Source organism: Anolis carolinensis, chromosome 5 (assembly GCF_035594765.1).
Source record: "Anolis carolinensis isolate JA03-04 chromosome 5, rAnoCar3.1.pri, whole genome shotgun sequence".
Classification (NCBI taxonomy): Eukaryota; Metazoa; Chordata; class Lepidosauria; order Squamata; family Dactyloidae; genus Anolis; species Anolis carolinensis.
This window is the reverse complement of record NC_085845.1, coordinates 171,310,828-171,334,741: the sequence shown is the minus strand read 5'-3', so window position 1 is coordinate 171,334,741 and position 23,914 is coordinate 171,310,828. Positions and strand designations below refer to the sequence as shown.

At 40.6% G+C, this 23,914-nt stretch overlaps 1 protein-coding gene across 5 annotated transcripts in view; it reads left to right on the top strand.

Annotated features, from left to right (window-relative positions):
• cacna1i (calcium voltage-gated channel subunit alpha1 I) overlaps window positions 1-23,914 on the top strand; it is a 372,048-nt gene that overhangs the window by 285,140 nt on the left and 62,994 nt on the right. For 3 of the 5 annotated variants that reach the window (XM_062982914.1, XM_062982911.1, XM_062982916.1), the window contains exons 11-16: window positions 11,643-11,794; window positions 13,998-14,183; window positions 16,601-16,718; window positions 19,299-19,454; window positions 20,294-20,402; window positions 22,660-22,832. In XM_062982914.1, coding sequence (XP_062838984.1) covers window positions 11,643-11,794; window positions 13,998-14,183; window positions 16,601-16,718; window positions 19,299-19,454; window positions 20,294-20,402; window positions 22,660-22,832 — 894 coding nt within the window. The remainder of the gene's footprint in view (window positions 1-11,642; window positions 11,795-13,997; window positions 14,184-16,600; window positions 16,719-19,298; window positions 19,455-20,293; window positions 20,403-22,659; window positions 22,833-23,914) is intronic. The other 2 variants (XM_062982912.1, XM_062982915.1) reach the window with 2 other exon arrangements.

The following is a 23,914-nucleotide window of genomic DNA, read 5'->3' as shown; positions in this document are numbered from 1 at the left end:
CTGATTTCTGTTTTGCTTCATAGAACTGTCAAAGGTTTTCTCCTTCTCCGCCTCTCGTTAACTCACGCCTGCTCCTACATCTTGTCTCCCATTCTGATGTTTTTCTCTTCTTACCCAACTCGCTTACTAAAACATCCCTTGGGGTGATTGATGGCCCATTAGAAAAAGATTAACAGGTGTGCATTTGACTAGAGAAACAGATGTCAGGCTAGAAAGGAGAATGAATGAAAACAGGCGACCTCTTCCAAAAAGAAAAAAGAAAAAGAAAAAGCCAAGCATGACAATCAATTCCTTCCTAAGATGAGAGCTAGTGAGCAAGAGACCACCAAATACAAGAGCAGGAGGACTTCCCAGCCTTGTATTTTGATGTTACCCTACATTTCTCATGATTATTTCTATAATCTGAAAGATTTGGCCCAGAACTGGAATCTTCACATTTTCACATTTCTGCCAATGTTTTCTAAGAGCAGATTTGCGCGAGCACTTCTAAGCTTATTTTTATCCCTGTAGTATCTACCATTGTCACATACTCATCCAAGTGGTCAAGTGTGCTATTAGGAAAAGTGATTCCATTTGAATATGTGCCTGCATGGTGGGGAAATTCATAGAGGTAAAAATGAGCACTAATGTAAAGAAAAAGCCCACCTTAAAAGTCTTTTTACACAATCCATTTTAAGAAAAGTGAATATAGAATCCAGATATATTTTATAATCATCTCTTCTGCTGTAGAGATCCTTGGGCCCTTCCACACTGCAAAATCATTATACGATGTTCTGCTTATAATACAATGACAGTATTAGTGATGCACTAGTGCTATCTGGCTGAAAATTCCCTATATCTCTTTCTAAACTGTAGATCCCAGAATTCCCATGATTGGGACTATGGGAACCATGGATGAAACTGATATATTATATTGTAATTGTGTAGTGTGAAAGAGTTTCTGCTATATTTTGATATACTGGCCAATGTTCCGCAGGTGGAAATTGGGACACAAGTCCAAGCACAAACATAATGTGATCAAGAAGGCAAAATTTATTAAACATTTTCTTATTAATAATAATAAATGTATTAATGGAGAAGGAAAAACACGCAAGCTAGGGAAGGCTGCAGCAGGGTGTTTTTTGTTTGTTTGTTTGTTTTTGCTTGAGCCTATTGGAAATTGCAAGACTTTCCCTCTTTCTCTCTCCCCACTACTGAATTAAATGCAAACTACTTTTGCTCTTTTAATTCAGTTTGCAGCAACTGATGTATGCTCAAGACAAATAGGGGAAGGGAAGGATGAGAAAAAACTGTTGACATTTTCAGAAGCAGCTGAAAAAAGTGGGATGACAGAGGATTAATTGTGACTGCCCCTGCCAAATGGAGATAGTTGGAGTGAATGTTTTGAGCTTACAATGATTTCTTAGTGCACGCATTTTGATTGCAGTTGCTACATGGAATATAGTTCCATTAGTATTTGTGCATCTTTGTCTTCAGCAGTAAATTTGGATTCTTTTTAATTTGGTGAATAACTGTGCACAGAAGTCCCATAATCTATAATCGCTGTGTTAATCACTCAGACAATTTTTACTGTAGTTATTAATTTGTTTGATTGATGCCATCCTTTTCCTCACACAAGCCCTGGGCATCTTATTGTATCCAACAAAAAATTACAAGTACCCCAAATGGCAAATTTCAGATACCTAAACTCCCAGATCACAAATGTAACAACCCGAACCTATGCATATTTACTCGAAAGTAATTACTACTGAGTATAGCAGGGATTACTCCAGAATGCTGCTGTAGGATATATTTCTTTGAACATGAATGCAGAAGCAAGGTTCAGCTCATCCCACTGAATCCTAAGGGGTTTACTCAGGGGTAAAAACGCATAGAATTACACTATTGGTTTTCCTGTTTTATCTTTGGCCTTGTCTATTGGGTCAAATATAATTACAGATGAAAACAAAGAGGCCTTGCAGATTGGTCTAAACTAGAATTCTCTAGGTTTTGCTGATTGTTGTTGCTGCCTTTGTGTACATTATTTAGTTCATTTGGCTGGGCTGTTTTCACAGTTTTTTGGATCTACATTAAAACAAGGTGTTTTTTTAAAAACCTAGGCATGGTTTGCTGATGTGATCCTATCTGACCCTGCTTAGCTTCCAATATCAGATGAGATCTTCTGCCTTTAAAGTGTTTATGCCTACTTCTGTTTAACTTGCCAAAATCAGACAAAATGACTGGGACCAAGAAAAAATAGGAGATGGGAACCGGATAGTCTTCAGTGTAATTTCTAATTGTACTTTCTCTTTATTTTTGTCCAGTGATTAAAAGTACAGCTGTGGAGGGAGGGGTTGGCCAGGAGAAAATTGGTTGCCCACCTCTGCTCTGAGGGAAAGACAGGGAAGGGTGTACAAGAAAAGTCGAAAGGGTCAAAATGCCTCCTGCACATCATAGAGCAGAAAGTGTGAAATCAAATTGGTTATCAGCATGACTAATGAACAGAATGAAATAAGCTATTAAAGAATGCAAAAAAGCGAGGCAGGATTTGGAAGACCATATCACTAATAACAACAAGACCTAGCATAAATATTTTAAAGCATACATCAAAAGCAGGAAGCCCATCAAAGTGGCAACTGGATCATTGCACAGCAATAAAATTAAAAAGAGTTCTGAAGAAGGTAAGAAAACTATAGAGAGCGTAAGACAGAGCCTTAACTAATGTTTCCTGGAGGAGAAAACAAAGACCAGAGGCAAATAGTTGTGGTCAGAGCAGCAGTTTGAGATAGATGCTAACCACCAATTCTTGATGGAAAGTGTTATTACGGATAATGCTGTCAAGTGTATTGAAGGGCAAGTCTTAATTTTAAAAGAAACAGTGTAGCCATACTCTGCCCTGATTTAACAGAGGTATTTATTTATCATATCAGAAGCAAACCGAGGGCACAAGTTGTAATGTATTGGAAAACACAAAGTTTAAAAAAAAAACTTGCCATTATACTAAATGACATTTGACCAAAGCCTCTGGTGTTGCTATAAGAAGGTCCCCCATTGTGCATATGGCAAGGCTCAAACTGCATTGTAGTAGGTGGTCTGTGGTTTGCTCTTCTCCACACTCGCATGTCATGGACTCCACTTTGCAACCCCATTTCTTAAGGTTGGCTCTGCATCTCATGGTGCCAGAGCGCAGCCTGTTCAGCACCTTCCAAGTTACCCAGTCTTCTGTGTGCCCAGGATGCCAGAACCTCAATCAGTGGCATCAGCCACTGATTGAGGTTCCGGGTTTTAGTCTGCCACTTTTGGACTCTCGCTTGCTAGAATGTTTCTGCAAATATTTCTGTAGATCTTCGAAAACTACTTCTTGATTTAAGGCGTGCTGGCTGATATCCAAACAGGGGATGGGCTGGAGATGGCAATGCCTTGGTCCTTTAGTTGCTGGCTGCTACTTCTCAGCCGGGCTGTGGCGCAGGCTGTTGATCAACCAGCTGCAGCCAGCTGCAATGAATCACTCTGACCAGGAGGTCATGAGTTTGAGGCCAGCTCGGAGCCCCGTGTTTGTCTTGACTTTGTTCTATGTTAAGGCATTGAATGTTTGCCTTATATGTGTAATGTGATCCGCCCTGAGTCCCCTTCGGGATGAGAAGGGCGGAATATAAATATGTAAATAAATAAATAAATAAATAAATAAATAAATAAGATGTCAGGCGGTGCAATACTGGCTAAACAGTATAATTTGTGCAGTGGTATGGGGCGTAGACATCCTGTGATAATGCGACATGTCTCATTAAGATGTCTTTACTATGTCTGGTTGTGATCCCCAGGTTGTGCCAGTCAGCTTTTGTACGATGTTATTTGTAGCACCCACTTTTTGCTTGATAGTCAAGCAGTATTTCTTGTAAATCAGAGCACGGCCCAGGGTAACTCCCAAATATTTTGGTGTGCTGCAATGCTCCAGTGGGATTCCTTCCCAGATAATCCTCAGAGCTCAAGATGCAGCAACACGCATTACCCCGTTGCCTTTTCTGCCATCACATAGGCTTTTGGGGCCAAAAGTGTGGCTAGCTCCATTGGAGCTACTCTCATGATGCTTATCTCCCCGTAGTGGAGGGCGCTTCACCTCAACTTTGGGAGAAAAGTGGGCGGGGCCTGCCTTGCTTCATGTGATGGTGCATGGCAGGCCCCGTCAAAGCTGCCCATGAAGAGGTCCTTAGACAACATCAAATTCCATCTTATTTATATCTTTTGCCATCATGACAATGTTGCTTGACAGTAAAATGTTGGCGAGCATTTATAGTTTTTACAAATGTCACTCTTACAAGGGAAAATTCTTTTAAAACCTCCATAAACACAGGAATTATACATGAGCTATTGTTTCATTGAACTTTGAAAAAGTAGCATACCCAAGAGTAGTAACCAATGTTAGCAGTCATAGAATAAGAGCAAAAGTCCTCTTGCAGATGGAAAACTTTTTAAAGAACAAGAAGCATAAAGTAGGTATCAATGACTAGTTCTTGTCATGGAGGGGTTCAAATAGTGGACTCATGCAGGGATACATGTTGGGACTGGTGCTCTTAAATATGATCATAAACACATTAGCAGCAGGCAATGAAATAGCTATATTTACTGATGACACTAAATTATTTGAGAACAATGGATTTCTGAAGAGCATCAAAAAGGTCTTGCCAAACAAGGAGGATGTTTGAGGTGAGATCTTATGTAAACAAGTATTGGAGGAGGGGAAATCCCAACTTCACATCCCCTGATGATGTCTGAGCTGGCAGTGACTGACTAAGAAAGGCACCTTGGGGTTTTAGACAGCTTGATTAAAATGTCAATGTGTGCAGCTATTTAAAAATGGTGAATGCCATGTTGGGCATAATTAAAAAGGGAATTGAAAAGAAAACCGTCAATACCTTATAGTTCTTATACAAACCCATGATGTGTTCTTTTCTGGAATATTATGTACAATTTCAGTTGCCACTACATTTAAAAGAAGGGCAATTTGGTTCTATAAATGTGTAGAAAGAGCAAGCAAAATGCAGTGCTAACTAGAGCAATTTAGGGCTGTGAAAAGTGAACAAGTAGAGAAATGACAGAGGTATAAAAATTAATCATATTTTTACTGTACTGTGGGTGGTGGGTTGTCTTTGCATGTGTATGTGTATATGTTTGTAATGTATATTATAGGTGCATTACAATTATAAAATTATTTTTATAAATAAATAGTAATCATATTGTGTACAAAATAGATAGTGAGACATATTTCTCCCTCTCACAAACTGCTACAATCAGGATCACACAATGAAGCTAAGTGGGCAGCAGGAGATATAAGGAAATGCTTCTTCACACAGGACAAAGTTCAACTCTGAAGTTTGTTGATACAAGATTTTACTATGGTTGCCAATGTCTTTAAAATGGGATTGGGTTAATTCATTGAGACTGATTTTTTTTTAAAAAAAAATGCATTTTTCTGAGGCTGAGAGAATGTGACTTGCCAAGGTCACTCAGTGGGTTTCCATGGGCGAATGTGGATTTGAACCTTGGCCTCCAAAATACTAATCCAACACTCAACCACTAGACCATATATATATTACCTTTATTATCAAAAGCAATACTTGTGCTCCAGTTTGGGGAACTTAGGATAGAAGATCCAATTAAATGTATGTCCTACTGATGAATGACACATGCTCCACAGACCAATCATGTATGGAGCAGAACAGTGAATTAAATTCACCTTTGACTTCATCCAGTGTGGCTCTTTCTATGCTCTTGGCTACATAATATAATTATAACCTTTAAAAGCCACCAATAGGTCTTTTAGCCCAAAATAATAGAAGCACTGCCTTTTCCAATACTTTGTCCTTGGTATTTTCTATTCCTTCTTATTTATTAGTATGTTATTCCTTGCTGATGCCTAATTCATGCACACTGATACTCACCAGAGTAATCACCCATAACGATGCCAAGAGACAGTATTAGCTATTAGAAAAGATTACCAGAACAGGAACTAGCAGAATACAACTAGAGGAAAGCAGGTCGAAAGAGGGACCAAGGCAAGAAGGTAGTACAAAGATAATTCCAAAGGAAAGAAAAATAAGAGGAAGTTTTTATTTGCAAATAGAGATGATACCTTGTGGCAGATTTTTTCATATCCTACAGCTGATTGTGTATGTCTGTGCTAGTATTATTTTTCACTACTGGTGGAAGCACTGCCTTTTCCAATACTTGGTGGATGGAGCCCCCGGTGGCCTAGGGGATAAAAGCCTCGCGACTTGAAGGTTGGGTTGCTGACCTGAAAGCTGCCAGGTTCGAATCCCACCCGGGGAGAGCGTGGATGAGCTCCCTCTGTCAGCTCCAGCTCCATGCGGGGACATGAGAGAAGCCTCCCACAAGGATGGTAAAACATCAAAACATCCGGGCGTCCCCTGGGCAACGTCCTTGCAGACGGCCAATTCTCTCACTCCAGAAGCAACTCCGGTTGCTCCTGACACGAAAAAAAAAAAAAAAACTACTGGTGGAAACCAAAAGCTTTTATACCATGAAATAAAATTGTTTAAATCCTGCAATATTATTGCAGATATATTGCTGCAGGTAAAACAGCACATCTTGTTCATGTGCCATGAATGGGACAAAAGATGTGGATATTTTCTTTGCCATTTAGAAAAAACTGTACAAAGTAGAGATTCCATAGTCCCTTAAATATACCAACAGTACAGGGAAGTGGGGGAAATGCAATTACCCTTTAAAAGCTTCAAACTTTGATGCAAATGACTAGAAAAAGGCAATAAAGGTTTGACAGTCCAACAATGACAATACATAAATGAATGCTTGCAGACAAAGCTTTTATTTTGCTATCATCTTGCCTCATTCACAGAACTTTATGGCATGGAAAGTCAAAATGATATCTTAGATCTCTAATCATTCTCGGTTTTTGAAGTTCTCTTTCTTTGTTTCATTCATTTATTTCTTCATCTACGAATGAGGAAAAACTAGACTATAATTGAATTGCTTTTCTATTTGTTGGCAGGAGCCATCCACTGAAAGTTCCTAAGATAATGTCCCTTATTTTATGTGCCTTCAAGTCACTTTTAATGGAGCTTTCTTAAGGCAAGGAACACTCAGAGGTGGTTTTATTAGTTCCTTCCTCTGAAATAGTCCCCAGCACCTGACATTTGTTGGCAACCTCCACCCAGGTATTTACTACTGCTGATTCTACTTAGCTTCCAAGATCAGACTGTTGCACCCCTAGACTGCAGAGACACCTCAAGAGCACCCTGGAGCCCCAGACTATAATCAAAGCAAGTTGTTTATCGAAGAATATATGTAAGCAATAGCAAATCAAAGTTCAAAGTCAATGAAACAAGGTTTTAGTCCACCAGGTACAAGATACTTGAGAGTTTTGAAACAAGGGTCCATGAAAATCAAACACAAGAATACACTTCAACAAGGTATCAAATTAGTCCAAGGAACAGGAACCAAACTGGAACCAAGAACAGGATATTTAACTGGAACAAGGGATCCAAACTGCAAATCTTTCATGAACAATGTCTGGATAATCCAAAATTCCCCAAGAGCAAGAACAAAAACTCGAACAAAACTCAAGATACAAGGCTACATGAACTTGGCATGAAAGTCCACAGGAATATGAAACAGGATTCTATGAAGCATGAAACATGAGTCCATGAACAGGAACAACACTCTCAATGAGCAAAGTTATCACCTCTGAAAATCTCTCTCAGAAGCAGTTCCTCTTAAAGCTGAAATCAAGGCCTCTTTCTGTGAGAAGTTTGCTCGAAAGCTTTTCTCATTAGCAACCGTCTGCTCCTTCTCAGAGCCTCCCTTTCTTGTCTCTGTTGACATATTGCTTTCTTTCTGTCAACCTCATTACTCTTATCACAACTGGAATGCCTGTCTGCCAAGGGATAGTTCGACCTTGACTTTCTCAAGGAATTTATTTATTTTTATTTATTTATTATTTATTTATTATTTAAACTTATATGCCGCCACTCCCCTAGGGCTCGGGGCGACTTACAAGAAAGGCTAAAATTTAAAAACATCTTTAAAATATCTTTTTAAAAAAATCTTTAAAACACTCCCTCACGGCTCGGAGTGGCTTACAAAAACAGCTAAAATCTAAGCAATTTAAAAACAGCAATAGCGGAGATCAAAAGCCTGCCGAAACAGGTGTGTCTTACATGCCCTGCGGAAGACTGATAAGTCCCTCAGGGCACGAACTTCAGGCGGCAGAGTGTTCCAGAGTGATGGCGCCACTGATGTAAAAGCTCTATGTCTAGTTGCTGTTAGGCGCAAGGTCTTAAAACTGGGAACTTCCAATGGATCTTGGTCCTCCGAACGGAGGGATCTCTGGGGTTGGTAAGGGGTGAGACGGTCCCTCAGGTACATTGGCCCTAGACCATGTAAGGCCTTAAAGGTAAGCACCATCACTTTGAAAGTGATCCGGGGCTCAATTGGCAACCAGTGCAGCTGTAGTAGGATTGGTGTTATATGACATCTCATCGGGACTCCTGCAAGAAGTCGAGCAGCTGCATTTTGTACCAACTTGAGTTTCCGGATCACCGACAAAGGAAGGCCAATGTAGAGGACGTTACAGTAGTCCAGCCTTGAGATGACCGTGGCCTGGATCACTGTAGCTAGGTTATCCCTTGACAGATAGGGGGCCAGCCGTCTAGCCTGCCGCAGGTGAAAAAAGGCGGTTCTACTAATGGCGGAGACCTGGGCTTCCATCGTCAGCAGAGGGTCCAAAAGGACTCCCAGACTCTTTACCAATGATGACGGGCATAGCGCCTCGCCATCCAGGGTAGGCAACTGGATATCCCCACTGCCCGGTCGACCCAGCCATAAGATCTCCGTTTTTGCTGGATTCACCCTCAACCTGCTGGCACGCAGCCATCCAGTAACAGCCTCGAGGCATTGATGAAAGCCATCGGGTACAGAGTCCGGTCGGCCTTCCATCTTCAACATAAGCTGAGTGTCATCAGCGTACTGGTAGCACTCGAGTCCGAAACCTCGAACCAGCTGAGCAAGTGGTCGCATATAGATGTTAAACAACAGAGGGGAGAGAATGGCTCCTTGAGGTACCCCACAAAGTAGAAGGGACCTTTCAGAGACCAGGCCTCCCCTCTCCACTCGCTGTCCACGGTTGTGAAGAAAGGAGGCCAGCCAATTTAAAGCTGTCCCCCTGACTCCAGCAACGGCAAGGCGGTGGGTCAAAAGATTATAATCAACTGTGTCAAATGCTGCAGTGAGGTCCAATAACACGAGCAGCGCCGACCCGCCCTGATCAAGCTGGCATCGAAGATGATCCGTGATGGAGACCAGCACAGTCTCTGTCCCATGCCCCGCACGAAAGACAGACTGGAAGGGATCTAATCTGGCTGTGTTGCCTAGGAACTGTTGCAACTGCTCCGCTACTGCCCTCTCAATCACCTTGCCCAGGAACGAGAGGTTCGAAACTGGGCGATAGCTGGAGGGAACCGAACGATCTAAATCTGGTTTCTTCAGCAGGGGAGAGACCACTGCCTCTTTTAAACCCTCTGGAAAGACTCCTTGCTCAAGGGAGCTGCCTGCTTGAAACCATTGTATGCTTGCTCCCAGAATCCTCAGGAACAAACTCTGCCTGTCCAGGAACAGCAGCTTCACCCAACTCTGGCTGCATGGGAATCCTAGGCCCCAACCCAGATTCATCTGACAAGTCAGGTGCAGGCACAATCACAGGCCAAATTCAGGTTCAGGTGCAGGCTAGGATACAACACAGACAGGATCTGGGTTGTAGCTTTGTAAAAGTTAGGTATTGCAGCTGTATAGCAGGCAAAGGAGAATGCTAGCAATGCAAGCTCCAAATATACCATCAACAAATAATGAAAAAAATGGGTGTTAAAATCTGAGCTCTTAATTCTATTAATGGTTAGATTCAGAGCACATAGGGTGCATCTACACTGTAGAATTATTGCAATTTGACACCACTTCAACTGCCATGGCTCAATGATATGGTTTTGTGGGAGTGTTGTTTGTTGAGGCACCAGCATTCTTTGGCAGAGAAGACCTTGTAAAACTACAACTCCCATAATTACATAGCATTGAGCTATGGTAGTTAAAATGGAACCAAACAGCATTAATTCCACAGTGTAGATGCACCCATAAATGTTTTATCAGTGGCAATACTGAAGATCTTCAAAAAGGCTTCCAGCAGAAACTGAATCTACACTGACATATAATTCAGTTCCTGAATCCAGATTATCTGCTTTGAACTGGATTATATGAGTATAAACTGCCATCTAATCCAATTCTAATCATATAATCTGGATTCTGAAACTGGATTATATGACAGTGTGGATGGGGCTAGAATGAGATTCAGTTGTTATCTTCCATTATCCTTATTTATATGCATTCCATTTTCAATACAATAGTCAAGGGACACTTCAATGAAGCATTATAGCAATCCTCGTTTATTCATCTTCTTCTCCATAATACCAAATTGTGGCATTTTAAGATTTCTGCAACCACTTCTTTATTGCAGAGGGTGATGTTGTGCTCATTGTAAAGCTGCTACTAACAAATGCAAACCAGGGATATATGCACAAAGGAGAAGGGAAGAACAAACAAAATGTGCAAGTGTTTATGTAAAAACAGGGGAGGTAATGGTAAAAAATCAAGAAATGTTGAGACATCATAAGGAGCTGATGACCTTTCATATACACACTGACGGTGAAATGAAATAAGAGAACGGAAGGACCTTGAGAGTTCATTCTGCAGTCCTCTGCTTTTCATCTTTTCCATATCATGCAAAACAAAACACTGATCCCAATCCAAGAATAATTGATCAAGATATATGAATGTGTGTTGAAGGCTTTCATGGCTGGGATCACAGGGTTGTTGTGGCCATGTTCCATGTTCAGGAGAGAATACTTCTGGAACATGGCCACACAGCCCAAAAGACATACAACAACCCTAAGATATATGAAGTTGCTGAACTGGATTAACTGATAATGTTATTAGAGATATATCTTTGGGTAATGTTAAGAAAGACTGGGACACGTTTATTACTTTTTAAAGACTATAATAATGGTGCTCCATGCAGTCATGCTGGCCACATGACCTTGGAGGTGTCTACAGACAACACCGGCTCTTCGCTTAGAAACTGAGATGAGTACCAACCCCCAAAGTCGGACACAACTAGACTTCATGTCAGGGGAAAACCTTTACCCACCTTTACCTAAAGACAATGCTGGGGGAATGTATCAGTTTTAGGTTTCATATGATATTAGCAATTTCCTTCAGTAGAAGTGTAACCAGAATGATGATGATGATGATGATAATGATGATTATTATTATTATTATTATTATTACCATAAACAGAAAGCATATGAATTTTAACTCACTGTTATGGAAGAGAGAATATTTGTAGTTTATAGATTTTAATATATGTCTGTTGTTGTTGTTGAGGGTTTTGTAATGTAATATAGACTCTTTTTGTTGAGATATATAGATATATTTCTGCATTTAATAATAATAATAATAATAATAATAATAATAATAATAATAATAATAATAGCAAAAACAACAACAACTAGAACAGGTTCTCTAATGTGGCATTTTCTAAATTGCCTCTAATTCTTTGGTGTCCTCCTTTCTCTCTCCTGCAGCCAGAAGAGCTGACCAACATTTTAGAGATCTGCAATGTTGTGTTTACCAGCATGTTTGCCCTGGAGATGATCTTGAAACTTGCTGCCTTTGGTCTGTTTGATTATCTCCGCAACCCTTACAACATTTTCGACAGCATCATTGTCATTATCAGGTAATGGCTGTCAAATAGGCATGGAGAGCTTGGAAACTGAGTACAAGTAACCCTTTATTTTTCCTTTGTTTTAAAGAAACTCAGATATTTTTATCTACATTAAAAAATCAAAGTAATAGAGTGTAAAGCTGACCTTTGCCAAAAAAAAAACCTAAAACACCCAAATAGGTAACACTCCTGCAAATCATAAGGTTATAGTTATGCTACAGTAGGAGTGAAATTATTCTTCATTCTGATAACTCCATAATGTAATTTTGTTATGCCTTGGTCGTTGCAGAGAGAAACTAATTACAAACAACTTGTTCATAATTGGATATTTCCATGCTCTAGCTTTGACTCTATATTTTATATTCAGCATGACAAAGGGTATACCTAAAGAGGGGCAGACGAGAATTGACCTCATGGCATCCTTGCCCCCAACGCAGAGCAAGGCCATTCATTTTAGTGTATACAGTGCTGTCCTTTGCTCATCACTTTCCCTTGTTTTGTTACTACTTTTCAATCTTTTATTACTAGCACAGGAAATATGTTAAGAAGGAAAATATGCCTTCCAGTTGTTTGTGTGAGGAACACCCAATCTGTGAACTTTTTTTTTTTTTTCGTGTCAGGAGCAACCGGAGTTGCTTCTGGAGTGAGAGAATTGGCCGTCTGCAAGGACGTTGCCCAGGGGACGCCCGGATGTTTTTTGATGTTTTTACCATCCTTGTGGGAGGCTTCTCTCATGTCCCCGCATGGAGCTGGAGCTGATAGAGGGAGCTCATCCACACTCTCCCCAGGTGGGATTCGAACCTGGCAGCTTTCAGGTCAGCAACCCAACCTTCAAGTCACTTAGTCCACTACGCCATCTGGGGGCTCCTGAACTGTGAACTGAGAAATATACTAAAGCTTGAGTCAGACTTTGTGTTGCTTTGACGCACAGTACTAATTGATAGACATCAGTAGATATCATGTGGAAATTCATTCTTCTACTTTATTTCTCTCCTTCCACCTCTCCTCCTTCTCTCAAACATTTATCAAACTCAACTATAATTCAAAATTATTAGAATAAATATTATTTCTACAGTAGACCCCCATATACATGGGGGACTACATTCCTGAACTTACAGTGGAGACAGGAAACTATGAATAATAGTGAACCTTATTGAAATGGACGCCTTCTGTTGGACATTACCATGCAGTTGCTCTGAAGGGCTGGGAAAATTCCTAGAACACGATTCTTTCTAGTAATTGATTAGGTCCTCTAAGGTGACTCTGTGGTCGCTTCTGAAGGAAGCAATCCATAAAATTGCCTGGAAGATGTAGAGATTGTTTAAAGATTGACTTATTTTGTTGAATTAGGGTACTGATCCATGGGCAAAGGGTCGTTCTATAGTTTAACATTGCTCCTAGAATCATAGAATCATAAAATAGAGTTGGAAGAGACCTCATGGGCCATCCAGTCCAACACCCTGCCAAGAAGCAGGAAATCGCATTCAAAGCACCCCCAACAGATGGCCTTCCAGCCTCTGCTTAAAAGCCTCCAAAGAAGGAGCTTCCACCACACTCTGGGGCAGAGAGTTCCACTGCTGAACAGCTCTCACAGTTAGGAAGTTCTTCCCAATGTTCAGGTGGAATCTCCTTTCCTGTAGTTTAAAGCCATTGTTCTGCGTCCTAGTCTGCAGGGCAGCAGAAAACAAGCTTGCTCCCTCCTCCCTATGACTTCCCCTCACATATTTATACAAGGCTATCATGTCTCCTCTCAGCCTTCTCTTCTGCAGGCTAAACATACCCAGCTCTTTAAGCCGCTCCTCATAGGGTTTGTTCTCCAGACCCTTAATCATTTCAGTCGCCCTCCTCTGGACACATTCCAGCTTGTCAACATCTCCCTTCAATTGCAGTGCCCAGAATTGGACACAGTGTGATTCCAGGTGTGGTCTAACCAAGGCAGAATAGAGGGGTAGCATGACTTCCCTGGACGCTATACACTTATTGATGCAGGCCAAAATCCCATTGGCTTTTTAGCTGCCGCATCACATTGTAAGCTCATGTTTAACTTGTTGTCCACAAGGACTCCAAGGTCTTTTTCACACGTACCGTGTCGAGACGGTGTCCCCCATTCTGTATCTTTGCATATCCTCTATATCTGTATCCTCTGCTTTTTACTTTCTTTCTGATCCTAGCTACCTTTCTTTCTTTCTCTTGTTCTGTTATTGGTGATCTGTAGCATCTGGGAGATCATAGGCCAAGCTGATGGAGGTCTGTCAGTGTTGAGGACATTTCGGTTGCTGAGGGTGTTGAAGCTGGTCAGGTTCATGCCTGCCTTACGGCGTCAGCTGGTGGTGCTAATGAAGACTATGGACAATGTGGCTACCTTCTGCATGCTTCTTATGCTGTTTATTTTCATATTCAGGTAAGAAGAAAGATTCTTTCATGAAGGCTGGGGAAGATGCCTTTAAAATATGTAAAAGTAGAATGCAAATTAGTTTGAGATCCATTTGGTTTCAGTTTGATTGATCTCAATGCCTTTCGTTCGGAAATCACATGGAACTGAGCCAAGCTTCTCTGCCATTTAAGGGGAAATCAGTGTACAACAATGTCACTTCGCTTCTGACACGATAAATAAATAGACTTACTGTGCTAATACTGTGTGGGTGAAGGAATTGGGATATATGTTCAAATTCTTTAAGTTCTGGTTTCACTGAAAACAAAATTAACAAAAGATAGACTGTTTATTGGTGAAACAGTGAAAACAAATTTGCAGGAAACTAGAGCCTAGGATAAGTGCGATTTGAGCAAATAATCTAAAACATAGCAAATCTCTTCTATCTTCCCTCTTTTTCCTCTCCTTCTCTCAAGCATTATTGTTCCAACTGTCATTCAATGTTAACCTTCACTTCTCCCTTCTACATTATTTTTAATATCCAATGTTGTGGAATTATGGGAGCTGTAATTTAAAAAACTTAGGGTACCCCAGTTGCCCACCTCTGTTCTAATTAAGAGACGCCTGAAGCGTCCTAGCCCTGCATTATACTACCCTGACCAAAACTCTTTACGTGCTTTTAGCAGACAAGTGTCCAAAATATAATGTCTTGTTTTGGTGATACAGATAACATCCATGGACACAATAGAAAGATTTTGCACATTCCTAGGGGACACACTGTCAGATTGGTTCTACTGATATCTCACAGAGAGCACAGTGTAGCTTGGATTTTCTCTCTCAGTGTGACCTAAATTTATTTGGGAAAGGAGGAGGAGGAGGAAGAGAAGGGGAAATGGAGAGGAAGGGTGTTGGAAGCAGTGGGAATGTGCAAGAACACTTGCACTAATTAACATTCTAGCACTACTATTTTGAAGATTAGCAAAGTATCATTGTTGAAGAAGCAGTACATCGAGTGTAGGCAATTTGTGTCCCTCTGCATATTAGTTTGACATTTCCCTTGTCTCCTACTGTTGGGTATTCTAACTGGAACTGATAGGAATTGTAGTGTTCTATATCCGGAGGGCCATAGCTTGCCCACCATTTATTTACCCTTTGTCTTCTGCCTAAATTACTTCTTTTAAGGTGGGTTCACAGGAGAAAACAGTCTGGGTTAAATGTACAGTGTTCCCTCACTTATTGCGGGGGTTACGTTCCAGGACCACCCACAATAAGTGAAAATCCACAAAGTAGGGACACTATATTTATTTTAATATTTATACATTATTTTAGTAGTTATACACTATTTTAAGTCTTTATCAATCAATTGTGTGTTGATAAATCGCCTCCTTCTCCTCTCGTTGCCGCATGGGCTCCTTTTCTCCCCCTTCAGCTTCTCCTTCCTCCCTTCCTTAGGCAATAAATTGTAATTTTTTATGATTTATAATAGTCTTTTAGAGTTTGTTGAAAAACCGCAAAACAGCAAATCCACAAAAAGCGAACCTCGAAGTAGTGAGGGAACACTGGATACAAATTCTACATTTTCAAATAATCATTATCATTATCGTTTTCAGCTTCTACTTGTTCTGATGGATTTGTCTCATTTGAGTTATAGTCATTTGTCTTCATTAATGTGTGACTTCTTGGACCTACATGTGAAGGAGACACTAGACAGACATATCATGAAGGCAGCCAGTCACAGCTCAATCAGGATATGATGGTGGGCTGCGGAGGAGCAGAATGCCTCAAAAAACAAAGGCTTGCTTATGTGAGATTCAAACAGGAGTTTGAACAGATACAAACAGGGTTTGAACTGGAACTGATGGGTTTGAAAGTTGGCACAACAGAGATTGGGTCGTAAATAGGAAGGGTTTTAGATTTGAGAAAGAAGGGAGAAGTACTCCTAGTTTTGGAAAGCATACAGAATACGGTATATTATTTTAAATTATTCGATTTTTCTATTGTTTTTATAAGCCATTTTGTGTTGTTGTTTTGTACCTGGCTCTATCAAACCTAAACTGGAGTCAGGCCATGCACACCAAAACTAAAAGACTGATGCAACAACATAATCACAAATTTACATATAAGGGGTAACCCTGAGGCCCAGTAACCCAACCCAACAAGGGAATAATTGGGGAAAGAAGGGCAGAGTGTTCGGTAAGACTCATAAATGTGTTCTCATATATTATCTTTTGGTTTAAAAATAATGTTCCTTTCATCATTATTGCAATCTTGCTGTTTATATAACCTTGCTCAACATTATCACAAACTGATTAGGTTTGAGCTTGATTCTCATTATCTATATATACACTGGCATTAGCTATTAAATAGATTAATAAGGACATGATTATTTTTTAAAGATGTAGAAATGTGTTGATAATTAACAAAAGAACCTGTGTTCCTCCTTGCAGCATCTTGGGAATGCACATCTTTGGCTGTAAATTCAGCCTCAGAACTGACACAGGAGATACAGTCCCTGACCGAAAGAATTTTGACTCCCTCCTTTGGGCCATTGTCACTGTGTTTCAGGTGAGTCCAGAACAGGAAAAGAGGAAGGCGCTGAGGTATGACCTACAAAGCAAAAAGTGGGGTTTGATCTGTCATTGGGGATAATGCTATGATTAACCATTTTAAAAAACATACTGGAAAAATGTCTTTTTCAGGCCAACTCAAGATTCAGCAAATGGGATGGTTACTTTCATCCAGATATCTTAATGAGGCAAGATGCTTTTAAAAAGCAGGCTGAAAAGTGGGAAGGGGGAATGAAAACTGAAAACAACTTGATTTTGAAGTAATAAAGTCAGCATTATTTGGATCCCAATTTCTGAAAGCAGAAAATCCAGCTGCTACTTTCAGATGTTTCCATACAACAAAATATAGGACATCCTTGATAGTGGAAAATCAAACCTGGTCATTTATCTCTTCGTTCCAGCAGTCCTAAAGGTATCCTGAAGCTATTACATTACTTGGATGAATTTAACTGAGCATTAGCAGTTTTCTTCTGCATTCACTGAAGACTGAACTTGCAGTCTTTATGACTTCAATATCAAATAAATCTTTTCCTCTGCTTCCCCAGCTTCCATTCACACACCTGCTTTTGGTACCATCTTGCATATCTGGAGATTTCAAAAGCTTGCCCATTGTTGGTGACCTTTGAGCTACCCTTATAAAGACACTTCCTTAAGACTGGATTTTGGGTTTTTTCCCTTATGAACAATACAGCTGTCTCTTAACAGTGTCTTTATAAGTCCAAAGTGCACACAGACCCACTGTGCATTCAGTCGCAATCTGCTATTGTTTGCAAGCACAGCCGTGCCTCTCCTCACAGAGCTGCATTGTGTCTGCTGCTCTCCAGTGAACTGTGAATGACAACTGGCTGTATTTCAGAGAGCGCCTGTGGCATTAGCATAGTATGACACAGCGTGATGCATCGCTTCATAAAAATCATGTCATGATAAGAAAAAGTTCACACGTATGAACGGACTCTCAAAGATAGAAACAATTAGAGATTATTTTTCCATTGGTAAACACGTTTTTTCACCCTGAATCCTCTTTACTTTGACCTGACTTTACAAGCTTGGGTCCTGTTTTTTATATATATCTCTCTCATGGCAGAGGTGTATAAAAGTTTGCATGATGTGGAGAAAGGTGACATATTTTTCTGCTTGTTGCATAATAATACTGATGCTGAACAATGGGAGATTCAGATCAGATAAAAGAAAGTACGTCCTTGTACACAAGCGCGTAATTGAACTGTGGGGTTTAATCTGGAGATTAAACAGTAGAATTAAACTGTGAGATTTACTGTCACAGTGATGGCTGCCAGTGTGAGTGTTTTCAAAAGGGGATTGGTCAAGTTCATGGAAGATGGAGCTATTAGTGACTTGCTTACTTACTTAGGCGATCCCTCATTGTCCGAGTATGATGGCTTTCCAAGTGTAGTGACTGTAGAGCCCTATTCTTTACCCGCATGTTCTTCCACAGTGAGGACATCAGTTTCCAAATGGAAGGCGGTCCCAGTCAGGGTTGGCTTGAAGCGCCTTCCTCTTGGCACGTTTCTCCCTTTCGTCTTCCATTCATGCCTCTTCAAATTCCACAGCACTGCTGGTCACAGCTGACCTCTAGTTAGAGCACTCAAGGGCCAGGGCTTCTCAGTTCTCGATGTCTATGCCACAGTTTTTAAGGTTAGCTGTAAGCCCATCTTTAAATCTCTTTTCCTGTCCACCAACATTCCATTTTCCATTCTTGATTTGGGAGTAAAGTAACTACTTTGGGAGACAGTGATTGGGCATTCGGACAACGTGGACAGTCCAGCGGAGTTGATGGCATAGGAGCATCGCTTCAATGCTAGTGGTCTTTACTTCTTCTAGCACGCTGACATTTGTCCGCCTGTCTTCCCAAGAGATTTTCAGTATTTTTCTGAGGCAACGCTGATGGAAATGCTCCAGGAGTTGAGTGTGACATCTGTAGGCAGTCCATGTTTTGCAACCGTATAAAAGGGTTGAAGGGTCAATAGCTTTATAAACAAGCACCTTGGTATCCCTACAGATGTCCCAATCCTCAAACACTCTGTCCAATAAATGATTTCCACTGAGGTGGGAAGCTTCCCATTGACAAGATGAAGTATCATAGTGATGAAGATGGAAAACACATCTCTGTCTGACACCTGATTCCACCTTAAATGGGTCACTTTGGGAGCCATTGCTGTCCATGACAGTTGTCATCATGTCATAGTAGAGGAGCCGCAGGATGTTCACAAATTCGTCAGGGCATCCTTTTTTCTTTTTTTCTTTTTTTGGAAAATGGTCCAGAGAGCACTGCGATTCACTGTGTCAAATGCCTCTTCAAAGTCAATGAATTCCATGTACAGAAGTTGATTTTGTTCCCCGCATTTTTCTTGGAGCTGTTGTGCAGTGAAGATCATGTCCACTGTTCCTCTGGAGGGGCTGAAGTGGTTCTGAGATTCTGGGAGGGTGTCTTCTGAGACAGGTAGAAGGCAGTTTGTATTTAAGATTAAAATTACACTCAGACATCATGGCAAACTTCCAATGAGCAATTAATTGTCCAGACCCAACATGGCTTTTCTTCTTATCTTTTTATATATTTCAGATCTTGACTCAGGAGGACTGGAATGTTGTGCTATATAATGGCATGGCCTCCACTTCCCCGTGGGCATCCCTGTACTTTGTGGCTCTCATGACATTTGGCAATTACGTTCTCTTCAATCTGCTTGTGGCCATCTTAGTAGAGGGATTCCAGGCCGAGGTGAGTTGCTATAGAAACTGTTTCTGGGGGAAAGGGACTAGGCTTATGGCCAATTAGAGAGAAGGCATGGTAAAGCATCAGGTGTTTAGTAATTCTCCCTTTATGTCAACTTTCCTCAACCTTATTCATTGTATCAGACCAGTAATGACACTAGGGTTGGTGTCACTCGGTGCAATAACTCACAGTGTCACCCCCATGGATCTCCTTCAGTACTAGACCAGAACATAATATTGTAGGTAAAATATCAGAAAATTCAACAAAATCAGCAGCTGTAAAAAACCAAGAGCAATGAAAACAACAGTGTGTGCTGGTAGCACTTGTTAGTGAAATCATAACAAAGTATAATTGTTACTGGATAAAAATAACAACTTTGAACAGAGTGCATACACATTAGAAAGTTCAAAAAATAATTCAGCATATTTATCTCTATGAACCAAAGGTGGGTTCAAGAAAAATGTTTTTATGGATATAACTCATTGCAGGGATTTTTTGTGAGAAAATAATACATTTCTACTGAAACACTGCACAAAAAATGTATATAGATAGTCCTTTTGGTGCCACCCCCTCTGATGGTGTTGTCCAATGGAGATTACCCTCCATGCCTTGCTAGTAATAACAGTATGTTAAATTACTGCTCAAAATGTCATACAACATAAAGTTGAGGAATGCTTTTCTCACATATCCATGATGGTCTTTAAAATAATTAACAAGAAATGGGTGCATTGGATGCCCAGGAGAATAAGTCAGCCTCATCTTCTTCATTCTGTGGCATATTATCCGAGCATTTCTATGGAATCATAGGAAAACATCTTTGCTCTAAGGATGCTCACCATTCCCAGGTCTTTGATTTTATTTTTCCAACACAGGGTGATGCTAACCGGTCATTTTCAGATGAGGATCAGAGTTCATCAAACACCGAAGAGTTTGATAAGTTCCAGGATGCCCCAGGTAGGACTATGAGGTATATCCATGCTGCATGACTATGAATGCAGTGCAAATTCCAGCCATTTGTCAGTTTGTTGCTTCACCTGTGGCCCCTTCCAATGCTTGAGGATATCAGTTTGTAATAATTATGGATAAATTAAGAGATCCTTAAGAAACATATTTTCCCCATTTACAAGGTTTGCTTATAGTGTTTGGCCTGTTAGTAAGCCTCACTGACCTTATTGGGACTAACACTTGAGCAGGACTCTGTTTGCGGAGCCCCCAGTGGTGCAGCAGGTTAAACCGCCGAGCTGCAGAACTTGCTGACCAAAAAGTCAGTGGTTCATATCCGGGGGGAGCTCCCTCTGTTAGCCCCAGATCCTGCCAACCTAGCAGTTCGAAAACATGCCAATGTGAGTAGGTCAATAGGTATCACTCCAGCGGGAAGGTAGCGACGTTCCATGCAGTCATGCCGACCACATGAACTAGGAGGTGTCTATGGACAACACTGACTCTTCGACTTAGAAAAGGAGATGAGCACCAACATCCCCGATTCAAGCACAACTAGACTTAGGGGAAAACTTTTACCTTTACCTAGGACTTTGTTATTGATTTCAAAATCCTATAATAAGGTCATTCTTTCTGTCATTCCAGAAGAAAAAAAATATTTGACAGGAGCGTGAGGGGAGGGCCTTCTTAGTGGTTGCTCCTATGCTCTAGCACTTCACAAAATAATCCCAAACTTACTGTTGTCAATCTGCCTGCACATTTTTTGTATTCAGCCGTTTGACTTTCAAACTATCATGTTTGTGGAATCAGGTATAAACCAATGGGTGCAGTTAATCTCCTTTTTAATTGTGTTTTTACATTATGTATTTTTATCTTTTAATTATAATTCTGTATTTTATTACTGTTAGCCACCTTGTATACTATTTTAAGTGTGTGTATGTGTCTTGAAGTCACTTGACATCCTATAACAACACCTGACATAGACTTTTCTTAAACCAACTCCTTGCTCTGAAATATAGCCTTCATCATTTGGTATTAATTGGCAGTCTCCCATTCAAGTAGTCACCAGGGCTGATCCTGCTTAGCTTCCAAGATAAGACAGGATCTGGTACCTTTTGGGCGTTTAGACGCTATTACCTCAAGAAGAAAGGTGGACTGTAAATAAATTGTCTGTGACTCATTTTGCTGAAAGATCTTGGGTCACGCTTAGAATTTTGACTGTGAAAATGTGTGTCATTTTAAAAGTGTTTATCTTCCTTAGCCCAGCAGATGGCTTGAGTTACAAAGAGGAATCCCATAATTCACTTGCATTTCTAGTTGCAAAAGGCAAAATTATGACAACACTTCATCACAGGATGTTTACTTTCATATCTTTTGGGCTTTCTGTGGTCAAGATCCTGTTTCTTTTCTCTAAAAGGCATATAGTTTGGTTCAGATTACAACAGTGATTTCCTAGACATGCCTGGCTTTTTCAAATACAGTAGTTTCACTGCAGCTAGAATAATGATGATACGAATGCTCAAACTGCTGATGAAGCTGGGCTGCCATACCAAGTTTCAATCAAACACCCAGTGTTCAAATTACACAACAGGTCGAAGAGAAATGAAAAATTTTATGTAAAACATCCAGCAGCTACTGACAGAAAATGATAAAACTTTGGATTCAAGTATCAGTAAAATCAGTTCATACTCAAAGACAAAATGGAAGATAATACCGTACATGGTAGCCAGTATTTACTCCGCTTCACTGTCAGTCCAGGTCTGTGCAATGAAAAAATGTTTTCCAGGTTAGAACAAACAGACAGGCCACTTAGAAGCCTTGAATACAACAGCAGATTGTTAACTAAGTACAAATTGCTTTTTCACTTTGAACTCAATTTGATAGAAGTAAGCTGAGCACAAAGCAGGAAAGTATTCAGAAGAGAGAGAAACTGGGGAGATAGCAGATCAATGAGGACTGTCCCTGACAAATTAGGACATTTGGATAGTATGAAACAACTGGTTTTAAAAGAAACAGGCATTTTCCAAAGGAGAAGAGAGACAGTAAACATTGCCAGCCTTCACCAGGAGAGATATGAAGCATTGTTAGCAGAAGCTTCTCAGGGAGTGGGAGAAAAACTTTCTTGTTTGGTTTCGTTTGGTTTTGTATATTCTTTTCTGTGCTCATAAGCCTTGACTATGGAGATAGCTCTGAAGCCTGTAAGAGAATCTATGTATCTGGCAGAGAGAAAGGAATGTATTGTTCTCCTTGTCTTTTGTGGTTTTCTGATCAGATCCAAAGCTTTGCACAATCCCCATGACCCCAAACGGGCATCTTGATCCCAACTTGCCTTGTCTTAACCAGCCTGGGACAACTGCTGGAATTGCTAATCCTTTATGCAATGCTCTACAGCCAGACAAAATCCTTGTAGCCCACGAATCCCGGAAAAGCAGTGTGATGTCTTTGGTGAGTCAATTTAAATGTAGCATGCTTTTTTCAAAGCATTTTCCAGTCTGTACCAGAATATGTGGTTTTAGGCTTGATGGTAAACAAGAAAATGTTCAAAGTATATGGTTTGCTGCTGAGCTATTTCTCCCAAACTTGCAAGTGGCTACTTCTTCCAGATCTTCTAGACTCCTCCCTCCATATTTCCTGCTGCTTCTACAGTATTTCTACAGGCTCCACCCATCTTAGGATCCTCCCCTTTCATTATACATGATCAATGGGTTGGTGCAAGACAAGTTCCTAGTGGATGGTAGCCATCATGAACTGTGAGTAAATTATTATAAGAATGAAGCCAAAATGACGGAACCCATATTTCTTGCCAGCCTTTCTTTTTTTCACTTCAAATATCTCAAGTACTGAAAGTTAGTATGATGATGTAGGCCAGGGGTCCCCAAACTAAGGCCCGGGGGCCACATGCGGCCCATCGAAGCCATTTATCCAGACCCAGGCGCACAACTTTCCAAACTCCTCCCTCACCTGGTGCGTGCCTTCCAAAGCTTTACTTCTTTATAATGGTATTTTAATTATTTAATTAATAATTGATTAATTATTAAGGGGTACTTTGCCAGTGCTTTTGGTGCACAAAGGCAGAAGGGGGTTGGACTAAATGGCCCAAGAGGTCTCTTCCAACCCTCTTTATTATCATCATCATCATCATCAACACAAAGACACAGTATAACACAGCAAACGAGATATACATGCTGGATTTCATATCACAAAATCACAAGTTGAACACTTCCCAAGAGTTTAGGACTGTGTGATTTTATTATTATTATTATTATTATTATTATTATTATTATTATTATTATTATTACAGTAGAGTTCTGGTTAACCGACTTCCGGTTAACCGACACTCCGTATTATCCGACGTCCCAGGCCCCTTGGGAGGCGCTCATGCACGTTGCTAGGTAGCTTGCTATCTACCTAGCAACGCGCACAGGCACCTCTCAAGAGGCAGGGCGGCGAGCAGAGAAGCGCCCGTGCGCGTTGCTAGGTAGATAGCAAGCTACCTAGCAATGCGCACGGGCGCTTCGCTAAGCCGA